Raw genomic sequence first — 14,721 nt, 5'->3', positions numbered from 1 at the left:
TGTAAACGATTACAGGTATCATTATTGAAAAAAAGGGGGGGGGGGGGGGTTTAGCATGCCTGAGTACAGAGCTGATAGTTGTGACAGCAAAAATAACTTACCCCTAGTGAGGGTGGTGTCAGGCAGTCAAACCGGGGAACCAATGTGGATCTCCGTTGTTATCACAGATATAGGTAATCAAGTATAGTAAGCCAAAATGCGTATGATAGCGCTCTGTTTGCGGGGAAGCTGGAGGACTTTACATAATGATACCACGGGGGCCTGATAGTGGCTCTTATTGTGCACCTACTAGGGATGTGCTGAAATGAAAGTGAAATAAAAACGAACATTACTAAAAAGGTATTCAGTATACCTCTGTGGAGCAATATTTAAGTATTGGAGGGGTCATATTTACCTGTCATACGGCGAATACGTTGACTCGACTTCCCGCTGTTTACTAATGCAAACGAGCATCCGTCTCTCTGTATGATACGGTGACAGTGAGCGAGGGCCAGGACGTGATATTTCAAGTGAAAACGCCGCCAAAATGCATTGCGGCAGACCGAACTGAAGAGCGCGGAATGTGGATTCAATCCATGAATCTGTATTCCGTAACTAAGCAACCGGTGACGTTGCAGGAGGACTGCGTGTAACCCGGAAGTGGGGAAGGTAGAATGGAGCCGTGGTGTATATGCTGCTAATACAGTCACAAATAAGAGCCTCTCATTAGTATGTGCTGTAACGTGTCTCCCTGATCAAAGTGGGCATCGCGTAATGATAGCAGCATCAGTGTATAGTACAAAACCTTTTGTTATTTCACAAGAGAGGAGTTGACTGTACCACGAATAAAATATAGAATTATCTAGCAATCGTGGATTGGGATTAGTAAATTGCATAGCAAATCTTAACAAGGCCTTGGAATATCCTGTTACACTCATAATTAACATACTCGTACAATAAAGGGCACATTGTAAATATAAAACACATTTCATTACATTGTGCATAGAGCATTCAGTTGGTACTGGAAATAGTCTTCATTAAATGAGAACTATAACTTTAACGTAACAAGGATTATGTTAACATATGAGTCAGACTGTATACAGTATATTATTCCAAAACACATATTCTTAAAGAAATTAATGCATATTTGACTGACATGCTATCGAAGACCCTTAGTATTGATATATAGTTAAATGCTAAGGGTGGTGACAAAACCACGCCACTCTTCAGCTGAATTCAATCCTTGCATGATAGAGTTAGTGCGTTCAATCCAGCGACATTCTAGTCGTTGTAAGATCTGTGAAAGATCCCCGCCTTTAGTGGGAACTAACACTTTGTCTATCACTTGCCAGTGGATATCGTCTGCTGTGTGACCTTTTTCCAGGAAGTGGTTGACTAAAGGGGCATTAGGAACCAAATTCCTAATTCTGAAACGATGTTGTCCAATTCTTGCTGTAACTGGTTGTTGGGTTTGTCCAATATAGAGCAATCCACATGGACATTTTGTACAATACACAACATTTTTAGTGTTGCAGTTTGCATAGAATTCAAGATTCTGGTTCATATTTCCATGTTCAAACTTCTTAGTGTTTGCTGTGAATGCACAAGCGACACAGTTCCCACATTTGTAATGTCCTTTAACTTCCGGTAAGCCCCAGACTGACTGCAAATGATCTAGTCGTATGAAGTTTCCAAAGACGATCTAATTAGATGGTCTTTCATATTTCTGCCTTATTCCAATTTTTAGCTGCAATTCCTGAAATAAAAAAAGGAGTAGCTGTGTCATGTTTTATATCTGTGGAATTGTATTGATAAATCGTCTTTACTAGTAAAGTTGGATCTAACATTACTATTTTAGAAATGCCACTTTTAGAAAGTGGACTTTCTCAGCTCTTACAGCTCTGTGTGCATGCAGCATGTCTCCAATACACTTTTGGCGTGGGTGACAGCTACACTTTGTACATTACCTCCACACCAGGGATCTCTAACCTTTTCTGTTGTGAGAGCTACTACTGATCAGTAAAATTGTTGTGAGCTACTGAAGGCCTAATAACTTGTGCATTGTTAGCTGACACCACTGTGAGGATGTATGAACATGTGTGTGAATGAATTAGATATATGTGTAGGGGTGACAGAGTCTGTGTCATGTGTACTTTTGGCACAGGGCATACCTTTTGCCAGATGTGACACTATTACATGTAAAACACAAAAAACAAATGAATGGGAGAAATTGAAGGTGCAGAAAAATGGTAAGCAAACATTTTCCTAATAAGGAACATTTTTCTGCGCTCGATGGAAAGTTTTTCTGCACTTTAAATTTCTCCCACTTAAACAAAATGGCTCTATTTTTCAGTTATAAATTTGACTGTGTGTCTACCAGCCACTGGCAGGAAGATGTCTGCTGTGTGTAAATGCAACACTTTGAAATGGAAGAAAATTCAACTGAAGAGTTAACTTTATGTGCATTATATAGAACAATGTTCTCCCATGTCAAAGTGTCTTAACAAACAGTGGGCATTTTACAGTGACTTGTAAATATGGTGCCATATTTCTAACAGGAAAATACAATCATTTGCTTGAATGCGAGGAATTTAAAGTGAAGAAACATGGATTATAAAACATTAGGATTTATTTGGCTTAATTTAAAGTAGAGAAAATATTAAGACATCTTTCATAGAAACGTTTTACTTCACTATAAATTTCTCTAATTTAAAAGAAAAATGACTGTACCTTTCAGTTATAAATATGTCACTGTGTCTACCAGCCACTGGGAGCAAGATGTCCGCTGTCTGTAAATGCAACACTTTGAAAGGGGAAAAAATAAAAATGAAAAGTTAACTCACTGATTAAGTTAACACTTCATTTCATGTTTCTCTAATTTAAAAGTATTTAGAAACATAATTTTGTTCTCATGTTTTTTGGGGTTTTTTGTTGCATATTTATATAGTGCGAACTCGACCCGAAGGTATTGGAGCGCTTTACATGAGCACCGTATTTACATTATACATTCAGGCATGGGGAGATCAAGTGATTTGCCCACAATCACAGGATGTGGACGCGACCCCGAGGCTCTCCCCTATGCTCTAATATTCAGTAGAGAACAACTTTTATTTAAGAGTTAAATACAGCAGTGTTTCAATTCTGAACCTCTGTGACCCACCTAAGTCATAAATCTGAGCACAGCACTGCTCATTGTCAGGCTCTGCTATCTGCAGTCTGATAATAATGTAAAATAAACATAGCCTTTCCTTAACATTAAAAAAAAGAAAAAACGCAACACTTATTTATTGTAATTCTTAGTTAAAAAACAGTCCTCAAGGCTGGGAGCTCCTATGAAGGGTTCTGCGAGCAACTAGTAGCTTGTGATTGACTGGTTGGAGACACCTGATGTAGACAACCACAAACACAGGAAGGTTAGGTGTGTCTGAGCACCCATCTGCATTCTGATGGCTCATCCTGAGAACGAAGGGAGGGAAGAGCTGATACTTGCACCTGAATAGGTAGTGTCCTGTCCCCACAAAAAAGGGCTGATTACCCCCTACTGATAGTATGGAGCCAGGGCTGGAAGAAAGGACCTCTGTGCACTTCAAAGACCCTTCTTTGAAGACACCTTCCATTTCAAAGGCATAACTGGGTATAAGTACTGGGTCTCTGACCCCACCAAATCAGACACTTCTAGACCTGCAACTGGACTATGTCAGAAGAACTGCTGTGCTGCATCAAGGACTGACACTCTGCTGAACTGCTGACCTGGAAGGCCTGCTTTAATACTGTGCTGCCCTGCTGCTCTCTGACCCTGCTGAGGACAGCTGGACCCTGCCTTACACCAAAGTGACTCCTGTTGGTTGAGACTCAGGAATATCAAAGTCTCTACCTGTTGCATTTTAAGTTGTATCCCTTTAATTGCCTATGTTTTTGTCTTTACTATTGGCATACGCTCTGTTATCATTTGCTGCGCATTCCAAGTTCCATCGTAGATCTTATGGGAAATGTTCCAGCGAGAGACTCAGTTGTACCTGGAGTCTACATCTGGATGAATGTACTGCTGTGCTGTTCCTCTATAAGCTAACTGAAGATTCAACTATTGTTGGATTTTAATTCTACCCCTACACCTGTGCCTGCTTCACTGGAAGTGGACCCAGATACTTGGCCCAGAGAAATCGACACAGGCACTATCACCCAATCTTGTTACTTGACGGGGGTCGGGAAAATCTATGAGAAACTTCTCCTTAACTGTATCCAAGACTGAGTCGGATGTGAATCTCCAAGCAGGTTTCCAAAAAGGAGTGGGTACCATAGACCAATCTAAGAGATTCTATGTCATGTGCAGTAAATATACAATGTTGAGGAAATCCACCTTATACCTGCCTCAGATATAGACCTGAAAACAGCATTTGACTCAGTTTATAGAAATCTTCTTTCATCCACCCTGAGAGATATGGGGATACAAGTACATGTTCTGCTAGCATTACAACAGCTCTATCACAAGACTACCACCCAGGTCAAATATGGGTCACAGGGGTACACGCTATACTTACCAATACAACTCGGAATCTGCCAAGGCTCTGTGTTAGCACAAATGTTATTCAACTTGTATATAAATGATATCGGAAGATTTTTCCTACATAAGAACCTGGATGTCTCAATGATGGGAGATGAGAAAGTTCCACTCCTCCTCTCCTGGCACAAACCAAACTGACCATGCATTATCTGTTGAGAGGTTCTGAACATTTTGAAACAACAAAAAAACTTACCATCAATGTCAATGAAACAAAGCTTTAGGCTCCTGAACCTAAAAGTTACCCTGACCAGAACACTTCATATCAGCTGGAGGATGCTATAATTTTGATTATTTGGGTCTCTAATTCGATCACAGATCGTCCTGGGTGAAGCAAATAGGGGACAGGGTGACTAAAATTAGCCAGAACACAGAAGCCGGCCTTCACCGTATGAATAACTTTGGTGGAAAGTCAATAATGCCCATGCTGCAAGCTTACAAGATAAAGGTAGTGGCTGCGACTATGTACAGACCTCAACTGTGGGGCTACAGACAGGTACCAGAGTTACCACCAGCTTTCTACCACATACGCTGTGCCTAGACCCAGACATGCCATTGGAAGCATCAAGATTGGAGGTTGGTATAACCAGCACTGAGACAGAAATTCATCTAAAATCTATACTCTATCTGGCCAGAATATGGACCAACAACGGAGCACAATTCTATCTAAAATCACGTCTAGATGTTCAGACAAACATTCACAAAAACAGAATGGAAGCACCATTTTGAACAAACGTTGAAGGAAACTGGCAGTGCAGAATACTGGGGTGACAGATATCCAACTAACAAATTGCGATTCTCATATTACCATGACTAGAGAATCTGGATTTCATTAAAGACACGGAGGCTGACATTATGCATTATTCCTTTAATGCAGTCCAAGCAGCCGCTTACATCACAATATTAAAAGGTTCCGGAATAGAACAATAGCAACACATGAAAGGCATGAGCTATCAACAATCTGCCTCTTTTAAATGTGAAGGAAAATAAGTTCATCAAACTTGAAATATCAAAACGATCTTCTGATGAGCAGGATGAAGGTGAAGGAAGAACGAAGGTAAATCCAAAGGCCAGACGACACACAGTTAACCCCTTCGCTGCTGCGGACATTCCGCTGCAGCGCTGGGGGGGGCAGGGGGGCAGCGCGGTGGGCCTGTGCTCATGACGGAGCCGCTCCGTCATGAGCCACAGTTGAGCTGTGCTCATGACGGAACGGTTCCGTCATGACTCCGCCCATTTGCGTTGTCGCCCCGCACAGGCGGGGAAACAGCGCCGCGCAGGCGGAGCGGCCGCCGACAGGATTGTCATGACGGAACCGTTCCGTCATGAGCACACGACAACCGTGGCTCATGACGGAACGGTTCCGTCATGAGCAGGGAAGGGGTTAAGGAGCGTTACATAAAAAGAGAAAGAAGTAAATATCTCTTGAATGTAAAAAATAGTGTCAAGCTTCTCAAGCTAAAAGGAAAAAGAGATTAAACAAGTACTGTTAATAAAAAGTACAGTAATAAACTAACAAAAAAACAGCATTAAATCATTGTAAGACCACCAAGGGGTGGAATGGGAGGGATAATGTCAGCCTCCGTGTCTTTAATGAAATCCAGATTCTCTAGTCATGGTAATATGAGAATCGCAATTTCATTACAAGAACGGAGGCTACATTATGCATGTTGGTAGCTTTGTAAAACAACATCATACATATGTTCAATAGGCTTGCAATAATGACGTGCAAAGGTGCTAGCATTTGACCAGTCAGCAGCTTTGAGAATGTCGTCCAACTTACCTCCAGACCAGAGAGATTGACTGGCCATAGCACACCTCTAAGGGAGTGAGTTTGAAATTTCTTTAAGTCAATACCTGCTAAACTCATAACAGTCTTAACCCATCTAGCAATAGAGGTCGAGGTTATGCCTTTGTGGGGTTTAACAAAGGATATAAGTAATTGGTTAACATCCTGAGGGCGAAGAGCAAACATTCTGCGATCATACTCTCTCATGCAGTCCACAACGCAAAGTTTTAGACATAAATCAAAACGTGGGTAAAAGATTGAATGAGACATAGTCTTTGTTCTTCTATAAATCTCAAATTTGATTCCTAACATGTTATAAGATCTATACGTAATCTCCATGGCTTTGACATCAGTGACCCTTCTGCATGAGATTAGGCATAGTAGAGTAGCCACCTTAATGGAAAGGTTTGTTTTTTTCTATTGAGGAGAGTATTAACAGGCCAGTTATTGAAAAGATCAAGGATTAGTTTGACATCCCAAAGACTTTCATATTTAGGTTTATGAGGCCTTCTTAAATGAATGCTTTTCATCACTCTACAAACAATGACATTTTAACCTACCGTTTTACCGTTGACAAGGACATGGCCAGCAGAAATAGCCGATCTATAGCAGTTTATAGTTCTATAGCTGAGACCTCTTTCAAATTGTTTAACAAGGAAGTTAACTATGTCAACAAGATGTGCTTCGAAGGAATCCAGGTTCCTTTTCAGGCACCAACGTACCCAGATTCTCCATATGTTGTTATATCTGTAGTGAGTGCCTGGGGCCTGAGACTCTCCGAGGAGAGCTGCAGCCGTCGCCGAAAGCCCTGAGATTTCATTGGATCTCCTGACACTCTCCAGGCAAGAAGGGTTAAACTCCCGCTCTCAATTAGGGGGTGAACTCCTCCGTCTACGTCTGCTAGAAGATCCTCTAGGGTAGGAATTAAGAAGGGGGGGTTGCAAGCTAGTTCTAGAGTGGTGGGGAACCATGCTTGGGATGGCCAAAAGGGAGTTATTAGTACAAGGAAGCACTGATCCTGTCTCACTATCTGAAGAACGCTCTGAATCATAGCAAAGGGAGGGAATGAGTACACCTTGGCTCCTTTCCAAGATTGCAGGAAGGCGTTGACTGCCAGAGCACCCGGGTCGGGCATCCAGCTGAAGTTGTTCTCCAATTGAAAGATTAGTCTGCTCGCAAATAAATCTATCTCTAGAGGGCCTCAGATCTTGTTTAGGGTTCTGAACATGGAAACGTTCAGTTTCCAATTTCTGTGCTCTAACAGGAATCTTGAGTTCCAGTCTGCAGAGATGTTCGATTTCCCCGGAAGGTATTCCGCTTTGAGAGCGATCTTGTGTTCCAGACAGAACATCCAAAGTTTCTTTGCTAGATTCGAGAGGTCCGCAGATTTGGTGCCTCCCAGACGATTTATATAGGCTACTGCTGACTTTAGAATGACGGACCTCCCCTGGAGAGAGTGTTTGAAGCTCATGAGGGCGTAAAGCCCAGCTGTTAGTTCTAAATAATTTATGTGGTGAGATGATTCCTCTTGTGACCAGACACCACCAGTGTTCTGATTGAGAAGGCAAGCTCCCCAGCCATGAAGGCTCACATCTGATTCTAAAGCAAACTCTGGTTTTGAACCAAAGATTGCTTTTCCGTTCCACGCATCTAGGTTCTCGAGCCACCAGGCTCGTTCCGATTTGGCTTCTTGATCCAGACAGATCCGATCTCCGTACCATAGGCCAGATCTTAGGGCTCTCGCCTTTACCCTTTGGAGGGCCCGATATTAGAGGGGACCGGGAAAGATGGCTTGGATGGAGGAGGAGAGGAGACCCAGAAGTCTAGCTAGCTCTCTCAGAGATAAGTCTTGCTGTTTCAGGACGTGTCTTATTTCCTTCCTGATTTTGGTAATCTTTTTGAAAGGTAGTAAAAGGAGACATTTCAATGTGTCTACTGTGAAACCTAAGAACTCCAGAGATCTGGAAGGGGACAGCATTGATTTTTCTTTGTTTATGATGAATCCTAAAATTTCTAGGAGATCCATCACAGTCTTCAGGTCTTTGGCTAGTTGTGAAGGATCTTGAGACATTATAAGAATGTCGTCTAAGTAAATGATTAAACAAATGCCCCTTATTCTTAGAGATGAGGCAACAGCTCTCATGACCTTAGTGAAGCACCATGGGACAGAGGAGAGTCCGAAGGGGAGAGCCTGAAATTGATAAAGGTGATTTTTCCAGACAAATTGAAGAAAGGGTTGGTGGGATTCGGCCATAGGAATGGTGAAGTAAGCATCCTTTAGGTCTAGTTTGACTAGCCAGTCTCCCTCTAGAAGTAAATCCCTCAAGAGATGGAGGCCCTCCATCTTGAAGTGTCTGTAAACCAAATATTTGTTTAGTTCTCTTAAGTTTATGACAGGTCTCCAACCTTTGTCTTTCTTTTTTACAAGAAAGAGTGTGCTTATAAATCTTACAGTTTCTAATGGGACCTCTATTATGGCTCCTTTCTGAAGCATAGAGGAGATCTCCTCCTCTATTATTTTTTGTTGCTCTGGAGATAGAGGCAGGTCTCTCGGGAAAGAAGTTTGTAAAGGTATGTGAGTCAAATCTATCATAAACCCATTGTCAGTGTTTAAGAACCAAGGATCTTGAGTGATCAATCTCCAATTAAGAAGGAAGTATTTGAGTCTGCCACCCACTTTTTGGGGGACAGAGAGAGAGTGGAGAGAGTTCTTACTTGCAGGGTTGTTTGAGATGAAGGTTCCACGGGATCTAAATCCTCTGATGCGTTGGCCTCTATTTCTCTGGGGGTAAAATTGAGGCACATTGTACTGCTGATGCCCTCTACTAAAACCACAGAATCTTGGAAATGGCCTTTGATTGAAATGGCTGGAAGAGAGGCCCCGTCTTCTGGCCCGCCAAAAAAGGTTAGGATTGAAAACTCTGCGCATATTTTGCTGTGCCTTGTCCAGGGCAGTGAAAGTGGAGACGTATTTCCCCAAGGATTTAATGAGGTCTTCTCCAAAGAGTAAACCTTTACGGTTTTGCGAGGGTTCTTTATCCGCCATGTCAGTTAGTTTTGGATTTATTTTAGTCAACACGACTCTTTGTCTTTCTGCATTAATGCTAGCGTTGGCATTACCCAGTAGAATTAATGCTCTCTGGCTCCATCCCCTGATGAGATTGGTGTTGAGAGGGGTGCCATTGATGTGGCGGTCTTGTGCGTAATCTAGGATTCTGGCTAATGGTCCCAGTACATTGAGAAGACGGTCTTGGCACCCTTTCAGGGATTTTTCCATCCCTTTTCTTGGATCACTTCCAAGTTTGAATAGGAATTTAATGAGTTCAGGGTCCAAATTGGGGGTATAGCAGCTTTTATCCTCAGTAGAAGGTCTAGAGCATTCAGCTCTAAGGATGTTCCGAGTGTCCCTTTCTAAGAGGTTTCTTATCCATTTTTTAATGAATTTTGCAACGTGGTCCCGAGGGAACCACTCAGAACTTCTTGGGTGTTTCAAATTTAATGGGGAAAACATTTCTTCCCCTAAGGGGTCAAGGATAATGTCCTTAGAGGATGATGGGAGTTCCTCTTATGGATTGTAAAATTCTTGATCATCTTCATCAAGATAAAGGACATACTCATCAGGTGTGGCTGAGGATTCTATATCATTGGATTCGTTATCTCCCATTTTGTAAAGAGCATTATGATATTTTGTGCCGCTAGGGACACCCAGATGTTTCGTGCCGCTAGGGACACCTTGGGAGTTCGAGGTGCGATGACCTCCATTAGAAGTTGAGGTGCTAAGACCTCCCTAAATTGATGAGGTGCTTGGACCTCCTATATTGCTCTTATCAATGTTTTTTACTTTTCTTAAGTATTTTACCGCTTTATTCAGTGATCTTGTCAGAGTAGGGGTTTGGAATATCTGAGATTTCGTCCTCATCAGGGAGTGACCGTTTAGAGGACATGATCTGACTTAAGGTCTCAAACATGCAGGACCTCAATTTCTTATGAAGGATTTTTTACAGGGCTTCGTTGTCTATGTTAGGAGTAGGGGCAGGAGCCTTGTCTGAGTCAGAGTCAGACATGGTATATAGCAAATATTAACTTGTAAAAAGTGGTAAAGCCCTCTAATGAAAGATAATTATGGAGGATTTCCCTTTATAATAGTGACAAGGTTTATAGATGAAGGAATGTCAAGAGAATAATTCCTCTTATTATAATTTATTTTGTTATAGAATGTTGAAAAGGCCAGTTAAATGAGGATTTCCTGCTAAAACCCCTTTTTTTAATGAATAAATTTGTAAAATAATAAATACTTGCGGATGAAATCCGAAATAATAAAAGGTAGCGATGCACAGCCGTGTTGGAGTGCGTGGCCTGCATTGGTGGAAAGAGTTGAAAAACTGGAGTTAAATAAAGACATTAGGTAAGCTCATTATGGCATGAGGAAGTAGAACAAGGATGAAATTGAAGAATAATCGCTTACAAAAAAACCCCAAAATATTAAGGTTCGATTAAACATCTAAAAATCTTTAAATATATTCAAACATTAGAAATAGTACATAATCTGAAAGAAAAGGCAGGCTAATCTGGTCAGTCACGCAAGGATGGGATTAGGGAAGGGGGTGCAGGGAGATCTCCGTAAATTGGAGATCGGTATAGAGGCAGTAGGAAGGGGGGGTGGGGTTAAGCCACACACAAGGGAACTCCAAAATAGAGATAAAAATATATAATGGTAATGAAGGAAAATGAACTTATCTGCTTGGAGCCGAATTTAAAAGAGGCAGATTGTTGATAGCTCATGCCTTTCATGTGTTGCTATTGTTCTATTCTGGAACCTTTTACTATTGTGATGTAAGCGGCTGCTTGGACTGCATTAAAGGAATAATGCATAATGTAGCCTCCGTTCTTGTAATGAAATCTAGCATTTTAACAACCAAAACATGATATTGAGAAAATGTACTATAAACGTCCTTTAGCATCACTCATAAAGGGAAGCTAATATCATCGTTCTTCGAAATTAAGTCTTTAAGAATATATTAATCATATATGGACTAGCTAGGATCAGAGCTAAGGAGAAGTATTTTCCAGGGCATGGGTAAAACTCCTATACCAAGATTCCCAGGCAAGGGTGAAGGTCAATGGAGTGGTGTCTCGTTTATTTCCACTTGGAAAGGGCACGCGGTAGGGCTGCCGGCTCTCGCCGATGATTTTTGCCCTGGCATTGGAGTCATTAGCCGCATGGGTCCGAAACGACCTAATAATACAAGGCATACAGGGAGGGGGCAACTGGGAAGATAGAATATCACTGTATGCAGACGACTTACTCCTGTACCTGACCAAACCATGTAGATCAGTGCACAGGGTGCTCCAGGTATCCCATCTGTTTGGTACCTACTCTGGGTATACAATAAACTGGAATAAATCCCTCCGTTTACCATTGGCGGGGACATTCCCTCAGAAACTGGTAGGCTCCACTCAGTTGGTAGTCAAGACAAGGTTCATATACCTGGGTATCCAGATATCCATAAGAAGAAGACTTCCTAGAAAATAATCGATATCCCCAAATGCAGCGACTAGGGAACGATGTGGAACATTGGAGGAAATTGCCGGTGTCCTTGATGGGCAGGGCAGTCGTTTTTAAAATGATGTCTCTGCCTATGTTGCTATACGTATTACAGAACACCCTGTGCAATGTACCTAAGAAGGTGCTTTAAGACATAAATAGTGAATTGCGAAAATTCCTCTAGGGTGGAGGTAGCTCTAGAATCGCTCTCTGTAAGCTTCAGAGGGGAATATACGAGGGAGGGCTGGCAGTCCTTGACATATGCAGATACTACTGGGCCTCACAGTTGATAATATTCAATGACTGGGCATTTACAGACCGTGGGGATCCAGCTTTCAGAGTAGATTACTGGGCTATGGGTGAAAGGGGAAACCCGACAGCACTATACAGCAGAAGGAAGGAAAAACAGCTCCCGCCACAAACTCAGATGGTAGTGCGAGCTTGGAGAGACGTGTTAAAGCATATAGGCTGGGAAGGGAAATTGACTTGGAGAACTCAGTTGTGGGATAGTGACCAGCTGGCAGAATTGGAAGCCCTAAGGAGATTCTTTAAAAAATGGGAAATGCTGGGAATTGAAAGTTTGGAGGATGTATTGAGGGGACAGAGACAGCTCGCCTTTGGTGGAATTAAAGAGTGAATATGAAATGACTAAGACAGAGAGATACCGATATATGCAACTAAGTCATGCCATTCGCCAATTTATCAGAGAGGGGGAGACTCTACCTAACTACTCGCCATTAGAGGATAGGTTATTGATGGACCCAATGGTTGCACAGGCCTCTTCATTAAAATGCAGGAAAATAATGTACAACTCATCCAATCCGGTGGATCCCTTGAGGGCGGCGTTGCAGGTAGAGCTGGGACTTTTGGGGAATGATGACTAGGAGGAGGCAGTGCAAAGCCCACGTGAAGTAGCTATAAGGGCCCGATTTGTCTAGTCCAGCTATATATACTCCATAGGTCCTATGCATCTAGAACACTGCTGCATCGAATGGGGCGAGATATTTCGAGATATTGTGTGAGAGGATGTGGTGAAACTGGTTCCTTCTTTCACATCATATGGGAATGTACATATATATTCAAGTCTTCTGGAAGGAGGTGACGAGAGTTACTTATGACCGAAGTCACAGAATGGAAAATCCCAACGGAACCAAGATGGTTAATAGCTATGTGTTACTGGAGAAAAAAATGCCCCAAGTACACATTAATATGGCTGAAGGTCGGAGCAATGGTGGCAAAAAACAGGAATATAGCCAAAGGATGGGGAGTGAGCCAGATACCAGACCTGCGGGAATGGGAAACTGACTTGGACTGGTGTTCAGGGGCAGAGAAGGTAATCAATCTACAAAGCCTGGGGATGCCCACAAAAATAGAGTAAAGTTTGGGGTAAGGTGGAGTAAATATAGGGGATACTGAAAGAGAGGGAGGGGGAGAGAAACAGAAAAAGGACTGTGTGTAATGTTGGATCAGGGGGATACTGAGCTTTGCGAGCTCCTTGAAACGAGGGTATTTTTGAGTAGTATAGCAACACAATAACGATGTATGTCTATTCCTTGTATTATAGTGGCAAATATGTCCAGAGCAACGGTTCAATAAAAGGAGTAAAAGAAAAAAATAAGAAGTATTTACAATAAATACACAATAGTAAGTAACTGTGCCGGTTTTATCAAATGTAAAAAATGGTCCATCAACAAGGACTTTCCAGAACACTGTAACTGCGAATTAGGTGTCCGCGGGACACAGACAAATTTACCAACATACTCCAGGACCCATAAATGGCGGTTAGAGCCCTGCCGCCAGGGCATTAAGATGATGCGTAAACTCTCCATCGCTTCCAAACAAGGATCACTTTATTGAAGTCAGTGAGCAATTTGCAAGATCCTCTGTAAGGTCAAAAGTCTGTACTCACAGAGCCTAGAAGCTAGGTTAGAGATGTGTGCACTATCCATTCCTTTTAGCGTAGAGAAAGCTGCAGCAAGCTGCCTTCGATATTCCCTCCCCAGGACCCAAGAAGATGCTCAAGTACTAGATCCATGCATGGAGTGAATTAATCCTGCCCATCAAAATAACTTAAAAATGCACGCTGTCCAAGTTATTGCACACAAACCTACAAGAGTGTAACATGAGGCAAATGAAGTTTCTGGAACGGCACTGACCTGGTGGGTAATAGCGCAGCAAGAACCGCTTGAGTTTCATCCTCCCGCAGTAACACGCTGATTAACCGTAACCATGGAGAACAGCAAACACACGACGAGACAATGCGCAGAAGCAAAAGTAATGCTTAGCCCCGCCCCGTTTCAACATTTTATACCGAAAACAGAAAAGGGACGGTCCGCGTCTTCTGACGGCTGACGTTTTCAAATATTCAAGTACCGAAACGTTTCTCAAGATGCTGTTTGCAAGCGAGTTGGGTGTTGATTCGCAAGACTACATATTGTATTGAAATATGATTACTACGAATATTTCCATATCGTATTCTCTCCTCTACGACGTAATAATTGGTTAAGCACACTACAAGATGTCCACTATGTTTGCGGAAGCTATTAGGACGTATAATCATTCTCGTCCACGTGTTTTCTTTTTCAACGTTTCCTATTTGAAGGTGAACTGACTGCGATACTATGTCCGAGCTGGAGGCTTGGATTCTGCTTCTTTTTCTTCGCTGTTTGTGTGGCTAGTAGTATTTTTCACAGCAGCCAATCGCATTGAACATATTAAACAAAAAAATGACATACAAAAAACGACATTTCCCATGATCCTTTTAGAACTCTGCCAAATGCCACGCATTCCGCGTCATACTAGCACATTTGAACACAATCTGCCCATTTCTGCAAACGCATAAAATCGTCA

General features: G+C 42.1%; 1 protein-coding gene across 1 annotated transcript in view; it reads right to left on the bottom strand.

Moving 5' to 3' along the window:
• The window catches only part of DAW1 (dynein assembly factor with WD repeats 1), a 151,127-nt gene extending 136,969 nt beyond the window's left edge, over window positions 1-14,158 (bottom strand). The window contains exon 1 of the mRNA XM_085634505.1: window positions 14,028-14,158. Within this exon, the coding sequence (XP_085490631.1) occupies window positions 14,028-14,067 (40 nt within the window). The 5' untranslated portion in view covers window positions 14,068-14,158. The remainder of the gene's footprint in view (window positions 1-14,027) is intronic.
• Between the last annotated feature and the right edge of the window lie 563 nt (window positions 14,159-14,721).

The sequence above is a fragment of the Triturus cristatus genome, chromosome 11 (assembly GCF_964204655.1).
Source record: "Triturus cristatus chromosome 11, aTriCri1.1, whole genome shotgun sequence".
NCBI classification, from domain to species: domain Eukaryota; kingdom Metazoa; phylum Chordata; class Amphibia; order Caudata; family Salamandridae; genus Triturus; species Triturus cristatus.
The sequence above is the reverse complement of the archived record's forward strand: the minus strand, read 5'-3'. Positions and strand labels throughout refer to the sequence as shown.